Source organism: Ciconia boyciana, chromosome 3 (genome assembly GCF_034638445.1).
Source record: "Ciconia boyciana chromosome 3, ASM3463844v1, whole genome shotgun sequence".
Classification (NCBI taxonomy): domain Eukaryota; kingdom Metazoa; phylum Chordata; class Aves; order Ciconiiformes; family Ciconiidae; genus Ciconia; species Ciconia boyciana.
In genome coordinates, this window is record NC_132936.1 from 102,389,203 (window position 1) to 102,409,948 (window position 20,746).

At 40.6% G+C, this 20,746-nt stretch overlaps 1 protein-coding gene across 8 annotated transcripts in view; it reads left to right on the forward strand.

The window, feature by feature from the left end:
- The window catches only part of TRERF1 (transcriptional regulating factor 1), a 104,870-nt gene extending 84,320 nt beyond the window's left edge, over window positions 1-20,550 (forward strand). For 5 of the 8 annotated variants that reach the window (XM_072856835.1, XM_072856838.1, XM_072856837.1 and 2 more), the window contains 12 exons: window positions 148-298; window positions 1,239-1,487; window positions 4,991-5,357; window positions 5,956-6,016; window positions 6,796-6,935; window positions 7,667-7,770; window positions 8,981-9,056; window positions 13,914-14,002; window positions 14,840-14,953; window positions 15,726-15,914; window positions 16,416-16,624; window positions 17,265-20,546. In XM_072856835.1, the coding sequence (XP_072712936.1) occupies window positions 148-298; window positions 1,239-1,487; window positions 4,991-5,357; window positions 5,956-6,016; window positions 6,796-6,935; window positions 7,667-7,770; window positions 8,981-9,056; window positions 13,914-14,002; window positions 14,840-14,953; window positions 15,726-15,914; window positions 16,416-16,624; window positions 17,265-17,586 (2,071 nt within the window). In that variant the 3' untranslated portion in view covers window positions 17,587-20,546. Of the gene's footprint in view, window positions 1-147; window positions 299-1,238; window positions 1,488-4,990; window positions 5,358-5,955; window positions 6,017-6,795; window positions 6,936-7,666; window positions 7,771-8,980; window positions 9,057-13,913; window positions 14,003-14,839; window positions 14,954-15,725; window positions 15,915-16,415; window positions 16,625-17,264 lie in introns of all 8 variants that reach the window. The other 3 variants (XM_072856839.1, XM_072856841.1, XM_072856840.1) reach the window with 3 other exon arrangements.
- Window positions 20,551-20,746: the final 196 nt, after the last annotated feature.

The following is a 20,746-nucleotide window of genomic DNA, read 5'->3' on the forward strand; positions in this document are numbered from 1 at the left end:
CCCATGCTTATTTGTGGCTTCATAACCATCTAGCTGTAAAATTTTATTGACTTCCTTGACTAAAAAGCTTCCTCTGCAACAAAGGGAACATGCCAAACTAATGTCTCTTCTTCTGTTCCATGCTAAAAAAAATGAAAATAAAAATAGTGGCCAGAACAGAGAAACACTTCCTGAGAGAGCTGATGCGAAGACCAAGCTAATGTGTTCAATATGCTTGAAGGAGTTTAAGAGTTTGCCTGCTCTAAATGGTCACATGAGGTCACACGGAGGAGTAAGAGCATCTCCTAACTTCAAACAGGTAGCAGTTTGTTTTACTTCAGTATTTGGCGCTCTCCTTTCCATGTGGATGTTTGCTTGCTTTGCCATGCTTTGCTTTGCTGTCAAAACTTGTTCTTCTCAGCGCTGTTTTGTTATGTCACTCTGTGTAAGTAGAAATGCACATAATTCTGCTAGTTTGTAGGCCAGAAGTCTTGCTTTAAAGTCAGAGGCAGTGGCAGAGGGCAGAACAGCATTTGTCCCTCTCTGTTTCTCTGCACGTTACAAAAACACCCTACAAAGTCATGTCAGGAGCATCTAAATTTTTTTCCCCTCATGTTTGTTTATTGTATTAGAAATATCAGGAACATCAAGTCTTCCTTATTTTCATTTGGACTACTTGGATGACTAAGGGATGTTTATTGGAAGCCTTCCCAAGCTTTAATCAAAGGAGCAGGATTGTTGAATCTTTGACAGCTTTCTTCCCAAGTGTTTTAGTTCTATAGGTATCAACAAATACCAAACCAAAAATATGGGTTTGAATTGTGCTGCATAAAAATAATTTGCCCCGTCAGTCAATCTTTCTCTGTCCTGATATTTTAGAAATTCTGTCCTAATGGGGAATACCATAGGAAAGCAAAGAGCTACCAGAGTTACACCATCTGTGTCTTTGTTTTTAGGTGGGTGATGGAGAATTCTGTCTTTATAGTGATAAAAAGAGCACGTGTTTATCTCCCCTCCTTCAAGTTATCTTGTAAAGATGCTTAATGTGGTTGTTTATCACCGAGGCTGAATCCTATGTAGGAGTCATAAGTAATCTGCCAACTTTGTTCAAGGCAAATAATGAGTCCAAGAAGCAACGCTGTTGTGTGTTTTGTAACATTGGCCACTTCTTTTCAGCCACGGTGCATACGTTGCATAGTGTATCGATCCAGAAATAGCCCTCCCTTGCTCGGGCTGAAAGCCTTTAATTGTCTGTACAGGATGAAGGAGAGAAACCACCACAGCAGCCGCTGCCTAAAGAGGTGGATAGCCTTGCACCCATCGTCATGCCAGTGTCTGTCCCTGTAAAGCTTCTGTCACCCGAGCCCAGCACGCAGCCCTCTGCCAGCACTGCCACAGTCAAAGACAAGCCTGCCAACTCTGTGTCAGATGATGAGATGCCCGTTCTCATGAAGATGACTTACTCTCCACCGTGCAGTCCAAAACTGGCCAACCCCTGCTCATCCTCTGTGAGTGCTGCGTTTCTTGCCACTAACTGTGCTGTGCTTGTTAGCACTGTGTTGTTAAATCCCTTTGCTTATAGTGCTGCTACTTTCTAAAACGTCCATATTTTAGAGTATTTTCTGGAATCTTAATGATGCCTAATAAACAAAAAAGGCCTGTAGCATCATAGCATTTCTTCCTCAGTAATTTGAAAATACTAATTTTCCCTTTGCTGAGGTAATCAAGACCTCAGTTGAAAATAAATCATTTGAAATTGGAATGTGATATTCTTTTATCCCACTAGAACAAAGGGATTTAGTATCTTTTTACTGTTTTTGTTTTTTCCTTTTCAGGCTGCTTTGTTTTTATGTTATTGCTTAAATTCAGCAGTTTTATTTCTTCCTGGTTTTTTAAGTCAGATATACGTGCTTCTTATTTCAGCTGAAGATAGGAGGGCACTGTGCAGTGCTTACAGTGTGTGCTCTAAGCCAATATGAAGCTTGCCGACTCAGTTTTGCAATGAAGTAATTTTTCCCTTTCGCTCTGCATGCATCAGATCTAAGGGTTAATCATTGGGAAATCTGATACAGGAAAAATAGCTATGCTTAGTGCTTTCATTTTGCTCATAAAACTGAAATTGTCAGGCAGCACGAGGAATTGATGAGTACTTGAATGAGATGTGAGAATGCTCTTTATTGTTTTCCTGAAAGAGTCCTGGAGCAAGCAGTATTTATTTCGCATTCCGCTGTAGGAATAGATGCTGCTTTTTCCTTCAAATCCATGCTTGCAGACTACGCCATGATAAGAGATTACTGGGGAGTATAAGTACTGTATGGTATTATCTGTATAATGCAGAGAAATACTCTTATGATTCCCCCCACCCCCCCCCCCCTCCTCATGAGGCTGATGGCCAAACAAGGGGACAGCATATACCATCATGGCTGACACCTTATAATATTTGTGTATTTATCACCCCCCCTCCTGACCCTTCACTCAGACATACGTGCTAATTTTAAATATACATAAAATGTTTTACTCTATTCCTTTCAGACAGAGGTTTTACACATAAACTTCCACTTTACTGTGGAAGCCAGCATCTCACAATACTTAGCTTGTAACTCAGCAGTACAATTTTTCTTTTCTATTTCTGGTTTCTGAAGAGAAAAGGGACAGTCTTTTCTGAATCCTTGAGCTCTGAGTGGGAGATCTTCTCTAGAGACATCAGAGTAGGTGGCTTGGGCTTGTGTATTTCTGCAACGTATGTAAAGTGACTGTGATTAAATCTGCCAGTGTTTGGCTAAATGCGCATTCATTGACTCAAAATTATGCTTGCAGTCTTTGTTATTGCTCAAGCAAACTAAACTCGCGCAGTTTCCTCTCTGGATCCTATCTTTTATATAAGCAGTAGCATTGGAAATGTTCAAAGATGAAAAGATCTACAGTTTCCTCTTCTTCTGTAAAGAGATTGTGCCATTGGAGACTTTTTTTTTTAATACCAAAGAACTGGTGCTGTGTTGCATTTATTTATACTGTGCTTTGAGCTGTCCAGAAAAGCTCCCACAAAGCTCATGGAATCAGTAAAATCAAACAGCAGAAGGAAACTAAATATTCAGCAAGGCTACAGGATGGTGAGCGGAAGCTAGAAGTCAAGTGAGGTCCATCAGGATCTATCAAGGTGTGGCAGCAGGGCCCACAAGGATGCATTCAGTCTTGGTTAATGGGAGTCAGTTCCTGGAGCTTCAGAAAAGCATTGGGGTGATTCTGCATTGAGAGCGCATGGACATCACGATCTCCTTTAATATTCAATGTGAGCTTTTTTGAAAGTACTATTGGCATAACCACACTGAGACTAAGGTATACTGTAGGTGAAGCAGTGTAGGAGATGGAGGTGTATAGGACTTCTGAGATGTTGTCTTGGTTGGTTAGTTGACTTTACACTACTGAGAAAGGGGTACCAGCTCTTTCACATGTAAAGAGCAGAATAAAATGAGCCCTTAACCAAAGACTTGGACCTGGCTTTCTGTTTTTTGGTGGTTTTGTTTGGTTGGTTTGGTTTTTTTAGGTTTTGGGTTTTTTCCTTGAGTTTAGGGTTTTCTGCCCTTTCTCCTTTTTGAACACTAAACGTTCACCATCGTGATAGACTATGTCTGTGGTTACAGGTAACCCTCACCCTTTCACTGTTGTGAATGTCCATTATCAACAAAATTCTCCGTAAAGCTGCATTTTTTTCTTGCAAAAGGAAAACTCTTCCAAAACTTAATTTTTTTGGAGAGAAAAAACTTCAACAGCTGTTGGAGAGGATACAGCCATAATCTAACAGAGAGGACAGGACCTCTGCAATCAAAAACATTTCCACAAGCTGGAATGTATTAACATAAGGGATAAAGGGTGACAGTGCTAATGCTCCTTGAACATGATTTTTATTGGGTGAATGTGATTCTCAAGAACCACCCATGGTGCAAAGATTTATGTTGTCTAAACATACATTGCAGTAATTTACTTTATGTAGTAGTAGAATTTACCAGATGATGCAGACATTCTGGAGTAACCCTATCTGTCAAAAATTTTCTTCCTTTTTCCAAGTTTATCCTAAAGAAGATCTACAATCTGAACACCTGAAAGCAGTATATTTAATACTATGTTCATCTACCAGCTTCTGTGTGTTCTTAAAGCACAACCTGAGAACCTGTTTCTTCCCACTTCACACACACACCCACCACTATCCCCCCCCCCAGAAATCCAGATTCCAGGTTTGCACAAATTCAGTGCCTTCTGCTTCTGTGGACTCTAGGGACTTATTGTTAAATGATTTTTAACATTCAAATTCTAGAATTCTAGGCATGTTACAGTGTGTGAATTTCCCAAATGGTGATCTACTACCCTTTTTCCTCCAAGGAAACAGGAGAGAGTTAAGTTCAAGATTTGTTGCAGCTGGACTGCACTCAAGCTGATGGGAATGCAGTGATAAGAGGCAAAGAATTTGAATTTATTACATTTTTCTTCCTTTCCTGCTGCTGAGTACTGCAGTAATTTCACTGAGCTCATGTGTCCTTCCTAGTCAAGCAAAATAAATGCATTGGAAAACATCTCATATAAAGTTTCTAATAAACTGTGACTGGGTAATGAAGTAACTCCCAACAGCCTGTGTGTGTTCAGTGCAAATAGAAGTGCCCAGGGTGCTTGGGTGGAGCTGAAGAAGGGTGTGCGAGACTCATGGCCTGGGAGAGCCGTTCCCTGCACCTTCAAAAGCTGGCAGCAGCCTCTCCATGTCTGTGCCTGTGGCTCAGCCCTACCTTGACCCAGAGGGCTTGCTGTGGGAGGTGAGGGTAATTTGTCCTGGCTTTTCTCACTCTCCTGAGGTTTCTGTGTAGCACCAGATACTGTACTGACCAGGCTTATTATGGTGGTACCTGAATAACTGCCTGGTGGTAACAGCTTTTCTGTGGCTGTTGCCCTATGCTGTAGAGGATTGTGTGCAAAACACATTTAAGTATGCCTAAATGCTAAAGTTCTGTGTGTTTTCATTCAGGAAATTAGCAAAAAACCTCATCAAAGTGCTGTAAAACTGGAAGAAAGCTTCAAACCATTGCAGGACAAGAAGAAGTATCGGCACAGGCCCGAACCTCTCTTCATACCTCCTCCTTCCTTCAACTTCAGCATGTCCCACTCTGGTGCCACCCTGTACCAGAGTCAGCTTCGCTCTCCCCGTGTCCTCGGAGATCATCTGCTAGACCGGACGCATGAGCTCCCCCCCTACACTCCGCCACCGATGCTTAGTCCAGTTCGGCAAGGGTCTGGCCTCTTCAGCAGTGTTATCACATCTCATAGCACCTCGCATACTCAGCTGCCACTTACTCCACTGACACCTACTCCACGGGTGCTCCTGTGTCGGTCTAGTAAGTGTTAATTTACAGAGTGGCAGTACGTACTAAGTACCACTGTCCTCTCTTCTGGTGTTACCACATTGATGATTTTTACGTGTGCTCGCATGCATGGCTGGTTCTGCTACTTCACAGGGAAAGTCCATCTTTATCAGGGTTTTTGCCTTGGATTTTGTAGAGGTGATGTTGAAGCATAAAGTGAATAGAGGAGCCTAACCAGCGCATAAGGCTGTGATCTTTCGATGTAGTCTGCCTCAAGAAAGGACCACCATGCCTCTCGTTACATCTAGGCCTTGAAGTGGAGGGAAGAGACCTGGTTTGAGACATGGGGTTCACTTTAAGTATTTGTTGTTTAGTGCTTCACAAGAAAAGGTGTCTAATCATATGTGATAAGGGCAGTAGAAACCTCTGCAAGTTAGGAGATTTCTGTTACCTCTAACATTTTAGACTGTTTCTGTCTAAATATTGATAAAGGGTAATTTTTGCTTAATAGACTGGAGTAACGTTGATGTTAATAGGGAGGTGGCAATGCAGCCTGGGAGGTGGAGCATCAGCAGCAATACAGTTGTTACCAAAATACCCTTTTAAACTCAAACTCCAATCTCTGTTTCAGATAGTATTGATGGAAGTGTCATTCCAGTGACGCCTGGGCCTGGAGAACAGACAGTTGAACCGTAAGAAAAACAATATTGTTTTTGTCGCTGCTTTTATAGATTGGCTCCAGCATAGAGCGTGTGGCCTGAAGTGTTTTGAACTGGGCAGGTAGTGTTCAACTGCCTGAAATCAAGTTGGGCTGGATGTGTTTAAGGTTGCTCTGGATGGTGGCTGAGGACATTGGGAACAAAGTGGCTGTGGGAGATGTAGATGTCATGGCTCAAAAATGCTAGGAGAGGCTTGGTGGGAGCCACTGAAGGTGAAAAAAGGGTTAGTGATGGCTGGGAAGAGGGCTGAAAGGAGAACATATGCTGATCCAGTACTCTTGCTTTTATATACATTAACTGTGGAGCTTTGGAGAGGTGTTACCTGGTAGGTTCCCCAGGGCAGTCTGCAAATAGGATTGTCCCTCAACAGTAATGTCTCTTTCTGCTCTCTGCTGAGGAGTGTCGTTCTCTATGGAACAGAAAGTTATTGTTTCTGGCATCTAGCCTCTTTGCTAGTCAGCAGGCATATAGGCTAGCTTGGGTTGTCTGTAAGGTATGATGTCTCAGTATACTTTAAATTGTGTACTGAAAGTTTAAATTGTGTATTGTTCTCCCAAGAGATCAGTCCTCTCTAATACTCGAAGTACTTATCCCACTGAGAGTAAAGCATTGCGTAAAGCAGTCTGACACAATTTCCTGCCACTCCAGTGTAATAAAAGTTTTGTTGGAAACAAAGTGAACATTAACGTGACTTCCGTTTTTTTTCTGCATGTTGTGTAGTTGAATACTTATTTATTTATTTGTCTTTATAGACGAATCAATATTGGGTCCAGGTTCCAGGCTGATATTCCTGAGCTGCAGGACAGATTGCTAATGGAGAAAGATGTGCACAAGGCTACTTTGGTTTGGAAGCCATGGCCAGAACTGGAAAACAAAGTCTTCCAACAAAGAGGTACAATGATTTGCCATTTTAGATGTTCATACCTAACCCTCTGCCTGTTGAAGAAATTCACATTGATTACTCATGTGTATACTGTGCAAAATATTGAAGAGAGTATTAATTACTGAGAATGCAAAGCAAGAGACCAGAACTGCATGTCACAGATTCACAGTAACAACACTATATAGTGGCACTTAAAGTGAAGTCTGGATGAACTGTTTCCTGGTAGCCAAGGGGGAAGGATCATTGCTGGGAAGTGATTTTTTGGGTACTGCACTGCCTGGTAAGGGCAGAGATCACAGACGAGAGGCAGCTGATGGCTCCTGGGCCTGTCCTGTGACCATAACCGAGAGGAAATGTGATGGGCTCAGTGGCTTCTACCAGTCCTGAGCAGAGTTTGTTCCTGCTTCCAGCACAATTCATTTCTGTTTCTCTACCCTGGCTGGAGCCTTCTTGGCACAGCAACATCACTGGCCTGTGCAAGCTGCTGCCTCACAGCCAAATCTCTGTCTCTGGCTCTGCAGTAGCCTGTCCCATCCCAAGGATGCACTCTGCAAATCCGGTCCCATCCCCTCCTCAGTGAGTGATCCTAGAACCAGGAGATGAGGTGCTGGGGAGAGAGAATATGAAAGCTGTTGCCCTGAACTACATTGTCTTTGAGTGGCATTACAGAATCCTTGGCTCTGGATGTTTGACTGACAGGCTACTGTATTAGCAGTAAAATGTTGACTTGTTTCTGACAGTGGAAGACCTTTTAAATATGAGCTGTTCCAGTGTGTTACCTGGTGGAGGAACTAACTCAGAATACGCTTTGCACTCTCTCTTTGAGGCGAAAGGAGATATTATGGTAAGATAAGAAGCTGAAAGGGGAGATATGATCCTCTTCTGCAGATAAATTAGCATGCTTTATTAAATGGATTTAGATATGGTTATATAAAAAAGAGATTTCTGATTGATTAGCAGTGATGCTTTAAACATCCTGTAACATTTTTGGGGAATGACTTTTCCCTTTCATTCTTTAATAAATTTAAATTTCAAAGCAGTGCCTCTCTGAAGGCTTACTGTATATTTCATATAGATAAGATTACTTAGTTTATAGCCTTGGGGCTTTGAATGTCTCCCAGTGCTTGCTCCAGTCCTGATATTGCACAAGCTTTATATTTGGTCACAGAGAGCTTAGTCCTCTTCCAGCCCTTATAAAAACCCTTTTTTGTAGCAGCAATCGCATCTACTTATTTGTTCAGAACTGTGAGGTAATTGCACACAGTTCTCATATAAATAATGCATTTCAAATATTTGCATTACTTTAGTGATGGGAATGTTATTAACTAGGGCAAAACATCCATTTTGCCCAGTGTTAGGGAAAGACAAGGCCCTGCTCCAGTTCCTGGAAAGCCAATTTAAAACAAAATGCAACAAACACAGGGTTGGAATGAATTTCACAGGATTGTCTAATACAGTGGTTTTTAGCTAATAGAGCCTAAGGAAACTGGGACGCAAGCTGTATCTGAGGGGTCTGAGAGAGGTGACTGAACTTACTGTCAGGATGTGAAATTTGCTATACATGGGGGTCTGCATTGTCACAGGAAAAATTTTAGGGATCCACAAACCATCTGTCTCCCTGATCCAAAGGAGGATTAACTATACTTGCTGTCATTCCTGACAGATGTTGATCTAAACAGATATTCTAAAAGACTTCACACTATAAATATTAATGCTATCAAACCAACCATTAAATATTAGTATTAATTAACACTATCAAATCAAACACTATAAACATATTTGTATGTGGCAAGCAGAAGGGAGGGAAGAGCTCTAAGTTGCTAAGTAATAGCCACATTTGTGCTAATTAAGGCAGGACAGGTGTGCATTAGGTGCTCTTCTGTGAGGTATAGTGTTAATGGGCCTTGGAGTAATTTGATGGGATTTCGTATGACAGAAAAGAAAAAAGAGAGAAAATTAATTCATATCCTCGTACCAAATAGTCTTCTAAAAGCAGTTGTATGCAGCAGCTGACTGCATTTGCTAATTCTGTTTTTCCTTGCTTTTGCATTTAGGTTGCTCTTGAGAAGCTGCTGTTGAGAAAGCCAGTGAGATTGAAGTGTCATCCTTTGGCAAATTACCACTACGCCGGTAGGTTTCCTTGCGATCTCTGTATCTGCTTGTTTATAGAGTCCAAGGCTGGCATTCCAGGCTGGAGCATGGGATCATGCTGCACTCTCTGCTGTCCGCTGCAGGGATGGCAGCCTCTAATAGAGAGGTGATGTGGACAGTGCAGAGTGGTACTTCTGGAGCCTTTTGTTACAAGTTTGGCAGTTTTTCACCTGACTGACAATGTACAGAAACTTTGCGTCCATGTTGCTGTGTAGGGTTCTACAGATTTAAAACTGCCTTGAGTAATTTTTTTCCTCTTTTAAACTAAACTTTAATTTGTTGATCTCCTCTTAAAATTGCTGCTATTCGTAGATTATAATTTACTAGCAGTAAGGTCTTCATTTTCTGGTATGTAAATGTCTGCCATCATACCTTCCTTTTCTGAGGTGATGGTGCATGATAAATGAATACGATAATCATGAGCATCTTTCCACAGAGGCAGTGCTGTAACTCTCGCTAGTGTCGTAGTACTGAATACAGAGCCTCACTTTGCATGGATCTAGCCCAAAAAAAACAGTTCTGGGATGGTGACTTCTTTAACAAACACAGCAAGAGCCACGTTTTGGTGATGAAGCAGAAGTGCCCTGTGAAATACTCAAGGTGGCGTTAAGCCATCGGACTTAACTTATGTCACCTAAGCATAGGTGGCAAACGTCTCTCCTTTGCAGCCCTCCATGTTATTACTTAATGCTTTGTAGTGGCTAACAACTGCTTGGACACACAGAATGGGATTTTACATAAGAGATGTAAGAATTTATCTCCAGTTTAGGCTCAATAGGAAACAAGCCAAGAATCTTCTGCTGGTCAGTCAGTCAATCACAATGTCCAGGGTCATATACTTATTTCCAGTTATAGTCATTGTGCCACATAAGTATAGAAGCAAGCTACTTCCTGGCTGTAGCAGCTCACTGGAAAGATTCCCAAGTAACAAGGACTCTTTTGTAAAGCAACTCCTTAACCCCTTGGCCTGAGAACAAGAACAGAAGCATATTTGATGGCAGCTGATAATGACAGTGAATAAATGTGAAGATCAGGTTTTCAGTCTTGGCTGGGGGAGATGCCTAGTGCCTTTGATAACAGCTCTGTTACAGTCCAAAGGGTGGACATGGGGGTGGATGGAGAAGGAGGAAGTCAGCCAGGAACTTTGACCAGGGTCTCTTGTCTGACGAGATGACACCAAATCATATGTGTGAGAGTCCAGGGCATGAGAGCAGGAAGATGAGGAGATATCCCAGCAGCCTCATCCTCAATGAGTGATCTAATTAGGAGAGCAGATAAGAAATTTCTGCCTGTGTGGCAGAGGAGGAGGAACACTCTTTACTGAAGCAACTTCACAGTAGTTTCAGAAAGTGTTTTATCGTGATGCAGGGAGGAGCCAGGACAGACTGTTTTGTTTAATCTTTCACATGAGATGATGCTAATCCTTGTTAATGAGCACCGAGACCTGTGGACATCAGCGTATCCCTATTTCTTAAGCAGGAAAGGAAGTTTGATTCTGCTTATCACAGCATGAAATAAAATCTCACCAGTCTGGATTTAAATACCATAAAATAACAAGACAAAGCATTACTTACTAATGCTCTTGAATGCAACATGTGATTGCAACTTATATCAACAGTCATGCTCTAGCACCATGCAGCAGCTCTTGAATAATAGTTTATTTGTGGTTGATAATCAGACACTCAAGGCATATGGGAATTTCTCACAATCTAGTGCATGAATAGCTTAATACAACTTCAAGTGGCATTTGTTTGGGTTAACTCTTTGGGCTTTCTGCTCCGTACTCAGAAATCATAGCTCTCGGGCACCACCACATTTAAAGGTGGAAGAGACCAAAACAGAGCATGGCAGTGATTCATGAGAATTAACTGATACCACAAACAATAAATATCCAAACTCATCCTTAGCATTGCCCTCGAATGAGGGTACAAGCTAATAGCTCACCTTTGAAACCTGTTGGCTTGTGAGGGAAGCAAGTTGTAAAACTTGAAGCTTTTCTGTTGTGTGCCAAAAGAGCTGGGCATGCTGACCCAGGACTGCTTGGAAGAACACCCTAATCCCTCTGTCCTAATGCTTTGCCATCTGTCAGGATGGTGTTTTGGGGAAGAGAAAAGAAACATGTATCTAATACAAGACGAGTGCTGTTGCAAACACTTGAATTGTTTTCTTTTGAACAGTGGAATTTCTCAGGTCTGAAGTTCTCCTGCAGTGAGAATTGCAGGAGAGATGGTCTCTGAAATGATGTGCTTCAGGCAGTCTGAGAACTTTTCGTACATACTGTGATAGGGTATGGATCAGATGCAGCATATGCCGTAGGTAATGGATTTGAGCCACCTCTTAGGGGGGTTCCTTTGGTGTAGGTGTAGCCCCCTTGAAACCCACAGATTGGGCCCAAAGTCCCCAAATTTGTGGAAGATATTTATTGTCAGTTAATCAGTGCAAAAACAATATGGCAGATAAAATGTAGAATAAATGTATAAACATAAAGATCAGCTTTAAAATTTGATCTGTATTCCAAAGTCCAAAATTCTTCCCTGCTGCATTGCAGATATCTCTCTATACACGCTCTCTATATCTCCCTCAAGCTAACAAGAGCAAAAGCGGTTTCCCAGCAACCAGAGTTAAAAACAGCTTTTCTTCTGTTTCTTTTCCTACACAGGATTTATTCTATTAATTAGGTTACTTCCAATTAACCCGCATAATCTTATAAGGGTTTCTGCTAATACCACAGCTATTGGGGAAACTCTGTAAGGCCTGAATCCTCCATAGGTGTACAATAAAATTAGCTCATGGAAGTGATTCAATTTTTTCTCTCCCCTCCCCCCCCTCCCCCCGGAAGGTGGGGTAGAGGCAGGAGAGCATGACCAGAGAGGTTTGCTGAAAACTAGTATCTCTCATTTGGTGCTGTCATGCTTTTTAAAGTTATACTTTGGCATAGTAGAGCAGGCTTCTGGACTGAATCAGTGCATTTACCCCTGCCCAAAAGGAGGGTAAATGCAAATGGCTGGCAAGTTGTGTCAGAAAGGAATGATGCTGGTTCAGGGTGGGAAGGATGGCAAGGCAGTGTGTCAGCAAAAAGATCTTTGGGTGATAACAGAATAAATAAAACTCATGGCTTGAAGCCAGTGCCTTTCTCTGACGCTTGAGAGAGCTTTAGTGTAAATCTCTGTGGAAATAACTAATGCATGCTTATATCCAGTACTGGAAAAGCCTGCAGAAAACAGGTTGCAGAAAAAGTTAATTTTGTAGTTTTCAGCATATGACGGAGCAGTGAGATACCTGCTCTAAGATTGTGAGCCTGGGAGTTGAAACTGAAAAGCAAAACATTTGAAGTTTAATAAAAAACTATTTTTTTTAATAGACATCAGTAACCTATAGAGTTCAATACCATGCATGGTGCCAAGCCCAAGTTAACTGAATTCAGTGCAGAGGCAAGCATTTCTATGGAGAATGGTAACATTGACAGGAATATTAGGGATTTCTTTTGATAAAAGTTTTAGATGTTTCAGAAGCTCTGACAGACTGCAGTAGAATCTTCTCATAGTGTAAGTCATTTCAAAGGCATCCGCTTTATGGTTTCTTGCATATCCTTCCTTCAATGTATGTAATGCTGCCCACTGTTACAAACAGGACACTGCTTTGATGCAGTAGAGTAATCCTGTGTTCCTTCTGTTTGACTAATACTGAGGAAGCACAAATTCCTTTCAATTTAAATTATTTTCATGGGCAGTTAGGCTGGTGAAGCAAACACAGAATTACAATATTTGAAAGTTTTATATACAGCTTCCATTAAATGATCAGAAAGTACTTTGTGCGCATTGCTACAATCTCTGTCTACTTGTGACCTCTATCACAGAGGATTTAAGTGTCTAACCTCAAGCCATGCAAGTGAAGAGCTGCAAAAGGACCTCATAAGAGTTACTGTCTGGAGAACAAAATGACGGATGAACTTCTGTGTAGCTGAATGTAAAGTGGCATATGGGCGAATAAGCAATACAAGGTTTACATATAAAATTATGAGCTCTGTGGTGATACTTCTCAATTAGAGTGAGACCTTGGGATTATAAGGCTAGTTCTATGAAAGCATCAGCTCTGTATTTTACAACAGCTAAAAAAACCCTAAGTCAAATGTTAACAAGATAGAGAACATGGTGATGCTACTGTGCAAGTCTCTGGATTGCTTATATGTTGACTATTATGTGCCTTTCTGGTCCCTTCATCTCTACAGGAATGTTTTAGTACTGAAAAAGGTTCAGAGAGGGACAGCAGTAGTGACCAAAGGTGTGGGACTGACAGAAAGGACATGCAATCCTGAACACCATGAAGGTGATGGTCGAGATTGAAGAACAAAGGGTCATCCAGTGAAGCTACTGGGAGCAGGAAACAAAGAAAAGAATGAGGTTCTTCATGCGGAGGGTCTACCACTCTGTGAAACTCCTCGGCAAAGGATGTTTTGGGTGCAAGAAGTTTAATTGGTTGAAAGGAAGAGTGGGTCAGCACATAGAAGGATAGTTACTAAATAAGCAAATTGCAACAGACTCAGGAAATCCCCTGTGCCGAAAGTGGTCAGAGGTTAGGAAAAATTAGGGAGAGGCATTGTATTTGCTTGCCCTGATCTTACTGTTTCCTAGGCAACTGCCTGTGACTGCTGCTGGAGACCAAATACGGGTTAGATGGACTCGAGGTCTGAGTCAGTACAGCCATACTTGTATTTGGGTAGCAGCAATCACTAGCATGTGCTTGAGGTTTCCCAGCTTTTGTTTCAGCTACTACATCAACATAAAGGTGGTGAGTTTTTATCATTTGTAATGAATTCACTCATTTGTTTTTTTTAAGGCTCTGACAAATGGACACATCAAGAAAGGAGGCTGTTCAAAGAGGCATTGTCCACCTACAGCAAAGATTTCATATTTGTACAGAAAATGGTAAGGTTATTTCTGTTCTGCCAATTGTTTTTTCCATTTGGTGCATTCTGTTCCCCTTTATTTTCCCTCCAGAGCCAGACAAGCTTATTGCAGGCATAGAGCCAGCAGTGGTTACAAGAATGCCGTTAGGAGTGGTATATTCTATTTGGTGTACCTATGCATGCAACTGCAGCACCAGTAAAAAACAGTTAAAAATCAATACCAAAAAATCTTTTCCTCTTGTTATTATACATAAAAGTTTCCATACGTGGAGTCCAAGTCACGACATTCCATGTGTGGGACAAGTACGGTGCTCCGCTATCACCTTGGTGTTCTCTGGCAGTTTGTTAAAAGATATCTGAGTTGCTGGCATTGAGGCTTGTGCCAGAAAGGGTTGAAACCTGTTAATAAAGAGAGAACGTGTTTGGGCTCAATTTTCATGTTCTGCCACAAAGCAGAAAAGACAAGATGTATACATCTCAGGGCAGAATACCTTACTTGTTAGCTCAAATGTTGAAAAACATTTGGGTTTATGGGAACCAAGTCTTAATTCCTAGATTTCTCGATTGTATTGTACACTTGAGCTATCAAAGTATATTCTCAGTCATTTTCTCACTGGAGTCTAGAGAATCCCAGAGAAATGTACTGAAGCTGAAATAGTCAACACGAATGTGACTGGAAAACAATAACTAAAAAAAATTATTCTGCAAGAGTAGAATTCCTGTTGTAGTCAAACTGTCTTTTTTTCTCCATTTGAATGTTTGAGAAAGAAAGCTTGCCTCTTGGAATATATTAAAATTGTGTTGAATGAAAGCAAAAAATTGAGATTGGACTATTTCTGCAATTACTTAACTACAGGTTAAGTCTAAGACAGTTGCACAATGTGTGGAATACTACTATACCTGGAAGAAAATCTTGCGTTTGGGACGGAAACACAGAACACGTTTAGAGAAAAAAAGAGAGGAATGTCTGGTAAGTCTAAAAGAATATGAAAAAGTTTAACACTTGATAATTTTTATGGTCGTCCTGTTTTGAGGAGGAGGTTGAACTAGATGGCATAGGTCTGTTCCAACCGCAATTATTCTGTAATTCTAAATTATGTTCTGTATGAGCATTCTGTGACCTCAGCTACACCAAGATTTTGTGTTCCTGGACTGTAATGGGATAAAACTGTTTTGACTAGTGCATTATCTAACTCTAGTCCAGCAATTATGGCTTTTGCTACTGATGAAGCAGGTAAACCTCTGTAAATTATTCCTGTGCCTGTGTGTGTGTGCGCTCCTAAAGGCTGCTCTAATATTCTAGTACAAATACCATTTACACAGACTAGCAGTGCAATTCTTTGTGTGCAAGGTCTGTATTACAGGTAGAGACGTTACGGTTTTTGTTTTGTTTTTTTTTAAATAAGTCATTTGACTATGAATATAGTGTACATTGCAACTCTAACAGTTGGGGGAGAGTATTGCACCTTGGCATCTGTAGGCTCTTAGAGCCACAGCTCTGTAATACAGATGAAGGGTGTTTTGAGCACTGCAGTGAAGCTTCATGAGCTGTAGCTTGTCCATTAAGGGGTGTTAGTTCCAGCAAGACCAGAAGTTAATTCAGGATGGGAAAAAATACTGAAACCTGGAAGCAGACTTGACTAAGCAGCATGCTGTTCCAGTACTGTCTATGTCCTACTCTCCAGTACTGTCTGTCTTTGACCATTATTTCTCATATTTCTTAAATGCACTGTCTATTTCAGACAAGTGGAGAAGAGGAGGTGTTAGAGGAAGATGAGGAGATTGAAGAAGACAGAAAGGAAGAAAGGGAAATGCAGAAGTCTCCTGACCCACCGGCTATCCCTCTTGTTGGACCTATGGATCTGCCTGCCCTTCAGAGTCTTTCACTTTCTTCGTCGTCCTTCATCTGTGAAATGCCAAACTGTGGCGCTGTACGTGTGTTTGGTGTCTTTAATAGCAGTGGGTTGTATACTAGTGAATTGTGATTTTGGAAATCAGGGTTTAAGACTATTCCTGGCCAGTGATATCTCCTGAATATCTTTGGACAAGTAATTTTGCCTGCTTTTAATTCCCACATCACAAAATATAGGCAATATGCTGATCTGTACATAAAATTGTATCCTGAGATGTTGTATCGATTAGAAGTACTATATGGTAACAGCTCTGATTACAGTTTTGTTATACAACTGTAACAATAGGATACCCGATTGGTTTGTTTTTATTTTGACTAAGTTTCTTTAATTCTAGTGGGATATAGCTGAGAACAAGCAGCATTTGACCAAGTAGATTGCTTGTGCATATTAGATGTGTACAGTTGTTCTATTGTAATATGCATTCAGCATACTTCTTTCTGCAGTTCCTGTTCCAGTGCAGTATTCCTTGATTTTTTTGGTGTTTTTTTTTTTTCTTCCTTCCACCCTACTCCCTGTCAGGTGTTCAGTTCCCGACAAGCGCTAAATGGCCATGCTCGCATTCATGGAGGTACGAATCAGGTGACAAAAACCCGATGCACCATTCCAGGCACTAAGCAAAAATCTGGTACACAGAGCGGATACTGCTCCATCAAGAGTTCACCGGCCCACAGCACAACAAGCGGTGAGACAGACCCAACAACAATTTTTCCTTGCAAGGAGTGTGGCAAGTAAGTGAATATGACTGTCTGCAGTATCGCATCACATTTGCTTATTTACATTCCAGATGAATAGTGTTGTGACAAACTCTTTATTTTGCTCTGATGGTCTCAAAAGAACAGTTTCCCCTTGGATGACGTGTCCTCTTACGAGGTTGGTTTGCATGATATTTTGGATGTTTCCCCCACAGTATTTTACTCCAGTTTTCCTGAATCCATTTACCTGCTAGAATTTCTACATCTGACAGTCCAGCTTCCTGCTTCATCAGACTTGCACGTGACAGTGGGCAACTTTCTCTGTGTTTCTGTGCTGCAGTTTGTCCATCCTAACGTGGGATTCTTTCACTTTTTCTCTGTTGTGCAAGATTGTGAAACTAAATACAGGGAAAACTAGGATGTGCATAGATACTGAAGCAACTGTGGGAGCTACAAAATACCTCTGGCAGAGTCGGGGTAGGCCATTTTGATATTGTCAGGATGTAGAAATCTGGTAGTCTGTCCCTGAAATTCTCACCATGGCATTGCAGACTTCGCTGACTTCTATTTCAGGACAAGGAAGCAAATGTACTGATAGGTTGTTGAGTCTTTTTTGGCTCACTTCATCAAAAGCAATGCATTTTTATCTGATTTTTTTTTTCCCTTTAAAATTTAGGGTATTTTTCAAAATCAAAAGCCGCAATGCTCATATGAAGACTCACAGACAACAAGAAGAACAGCAAAGGCAGAAGGCTCAGAAAGCTGCTGTGGCAGCAGAAATGGCAGCCACTATTGCGAGAACTACTGGGCCCGTTGGGCATAGTTTGATCCCTCTGGATCACATGAGTTTGGTTAAACATGTTGAAAATGTGGGTGACATTGACGACGATGTTGTTCAGGAGCTGGGTGATGTCATGGAAGAGAATGAGGTCATGGATGCTGACCTTTTATTGGATGATGAAGATGCAGATCTACTGCAGGATGATGCTGAGTTGTAAATAAAGTTGTTTGATAAAGACAGCTACTGAGCACACCCTGAATGGATCAATCAGGAAACCTGGACTACTCGTTTATTCCCCACTGATTGTAAACTACCTGTTGACAATGATAATTCTTTTATCCAGGTCTAGAAAAAAAAAAATCTGCTTTTTTCTCTTTTTTTAATTAATTTGTTTTGGGGGGAAAAATAAATAGTTGGTACAAATGTTCTTATAAGGTGTTTTTATCTGAGCTCATTTTGCTGGTAACTTCCAAGGCCACTAATTACAGAAGTTCATGGTTCTGCTATCACTTCCCTCCACATGATCCTGGTAGGATCTTTAGTCTTTAACTCTTCCAAGTTTCATTTTACCCCAATTACAAGAATGACCTTCACACACTTCTGATGGAACTTTTTTTTTTTTGCCTATACTGGATCACTTCCAGCATCTTCTAGAGACTAAATGTCATCTCTGTTAAGGAGATGATTACATTCTTTGTCTTTGTGCTGTCATTTTAAGGGAGGTGGAGGAGAAAAAAAATCTGATTTGACTGTGAAATAATTACTGGAGTGACTGTATCATCTGTAGTATCTCAGTACTTTTTCAGTTCTGTCTTGCCTTAATGCATACATGTTAGGCAGTTTGTAAAAGCATTGGTTACACTGTACATTTTAGAGCTTCCATTTTAGCAAGTTTTTGATCTGCTGATTTTAAAATTACCTAATTCAAGGATTGAAGAAAGAAGATGATTGTACTGTGGTTCACATCACCTGATGGGAACACTGAATCAGGAACACCGCCTTGGTAATCAGATTGCACTGGAAATATATTTTGCTGTGACAATAAATCACACTGTTGAATAGCCATCTCAGTGGTTTTAGGAGAGTGTATGCTCGAGCAATGCAGGAGCTTGCTCTTTCACCAGGCAAATACAGGGAGACATTCTTGCCCGTGGAACAGAGATTGATGGAGTACATGCCTTCAGCACATGTAGTTATTACTCGTAGGCATGAAATGTTATTTTTGTGCCATTTTCAGTCCTCCTCATTGCATCAAGTTCAAATGTTGTTTATTTAGTAAAATGTACTTCAAAGGTGAGTTGACACTGCTGTTTAACTACCGTTTCACCTCCCTTAGGTTCTGATCTACGTGCTGGATGTCTAACACCATTTATATACATTTAGATTTGGTTCTCTAAGTAAATAGGATCTCAAAAGTATTGTACCTTGTGGAATTAAAGAATTAAGGAAGAATTGGAGTTAGGTTGAGTGGACCTTTAATTACAGAATATGAATACTGATTTTGGAGTTTTCACAGGTAGCAGCACTGATGATTTTTTTTTTCTTGTGAATTTTGTACAGTAGAAGAGTATTGCTAACTTTATAAAATATTTTATAAGACTGATTTCAGATCTTCCAGATTTCAGGGTTGTTTGGGGTTTTTTTTATGGGTTGCATTTTGTTTTGTGGAAGGTTTTTTGCCACATTCCTAACATCTTAAGCAGAATCTGAGAAGATAGTAGATCTTATTTTCTACTGTCTTTCTTCCTTGTATAACTATGCAAAATGAGGGTAAACCATGGCACTTTTGTATAGGAGTACCGGACCACACAAGTTCAAAACCAGTGGGACTCATTGGCAGAGAGGTGCCTTCTCTGTCAAAGCCAAATACGTGAAGCCAAATGGCCTGAAGTTTCTACTTAGGGTCAAATGTTCTGATACTAAAGAACAACCCTTCAGGAGAATGGAAGTCACTTCTCAGTTTCAGGTTAGTGAAGTTCCTGTGTACGTGGTTTGTTTTAGTGTTTTCTGGGGTTGTTCCAGAGGGTTTTATTAGTTGATTTTTGACCAGCGGGTGGAATTTCACTCCCTCTGCTGCATAAGGGATGATGTTCTCAATTACTGTACCTGAGTTTCAGATCAGGCAGCAGCCGCCTTTTCTTTCCCAAACTGCCAGGCAGCACACTCCCCAGCAGTTCTTGTCTGTGCTGTGATGTGTTACTTTTACAGGGGCCATGCAACCCAGGTTCAACAGACTTGAGTGTTCAGCTGTATGCTGCTAACCAGATCCACTGATAATAAATTTTGTAGATTGTGCAAGTCTTAGTGGCTTGCAAAGTTACCACTTTTGTGGAGAGAAAAAAAAAAGTACTGCTTTTGTGAGCTGTAACTTCTGTTGGCTTTTAGGAGCCTGTGTTAGAAAAACCCAGCAGAGTCTACTCTTTCTCTTCCAAACTTGTATCATTTTGAACTTTTAAGGACCTTTCTGAGAAAGGCTGCTACCCTGGAAAATGGAAACATGTTTTCAGATTCCCCAGTTAATGGTGGGGAAAAAAATTAAGCAAAGTGATAATTTAAGTCAGTGAGAGTTCTGCTTGGAGAGTGAAATATAGTAGAAACTTGTGGGCTTGATTCTGAAGAGCAGCTCTATGTTAAAGAATCTACAGTGGAACTTTTCTAGCAACAATGGGACAGGTACCTGTGCTAAACCTAAGATAAAACCTAGTATATATAAATATATATACACATATATATGCCTGGTTCTGTAACATTAATTGGGTGCTGTTGTATTGTACAGCCAAGAAGATAATAGAACAACGATAACCAAAGAAGTTATTCATAAAGGAAAAAAAAAAATGCACACTTCTTAAGCAGTACGCGATTTAGGCCTCAAACATCGACTTCCATTAAGTGTTACATTGGCTGATGTTAAACAGATTCTGTTCTGCCTATTTGTACATAAGATGGACATAGTTTTATTTCAGAAAAGTTGTTTTCTTGCTGATGGTTGATGATGGAAAACTGTTCGCTATTGAACTTAGTCCTATTTGATAAAACCTGTACATATAGAAAACATATTTTATGAGAAAAATCTTATTTTCAATATTTAAGTGTTATTTTATTAGAAGATGGTTGTAAATATTTTAGGTGCTTTAGTGTAAAAAGCAGACTGTAATTTTAGGTGGCAGAGGAAGTAACAAAATAAAAAAAATATACATTTGTGATCTATGCTGGTTTCAGGTTCCTGCTGTTAGCATTTGACTTGCACACAGCTTAATTTCAGGTTACTGCCTACCTGGATGTGTGTTAGCATGGCTTAGTGGCATGAATTAGTACTTGTTTATTCCCTCCCCCCTTTAAATATTTGGTACTGATCAGAACCTGTGTTTATAATATTA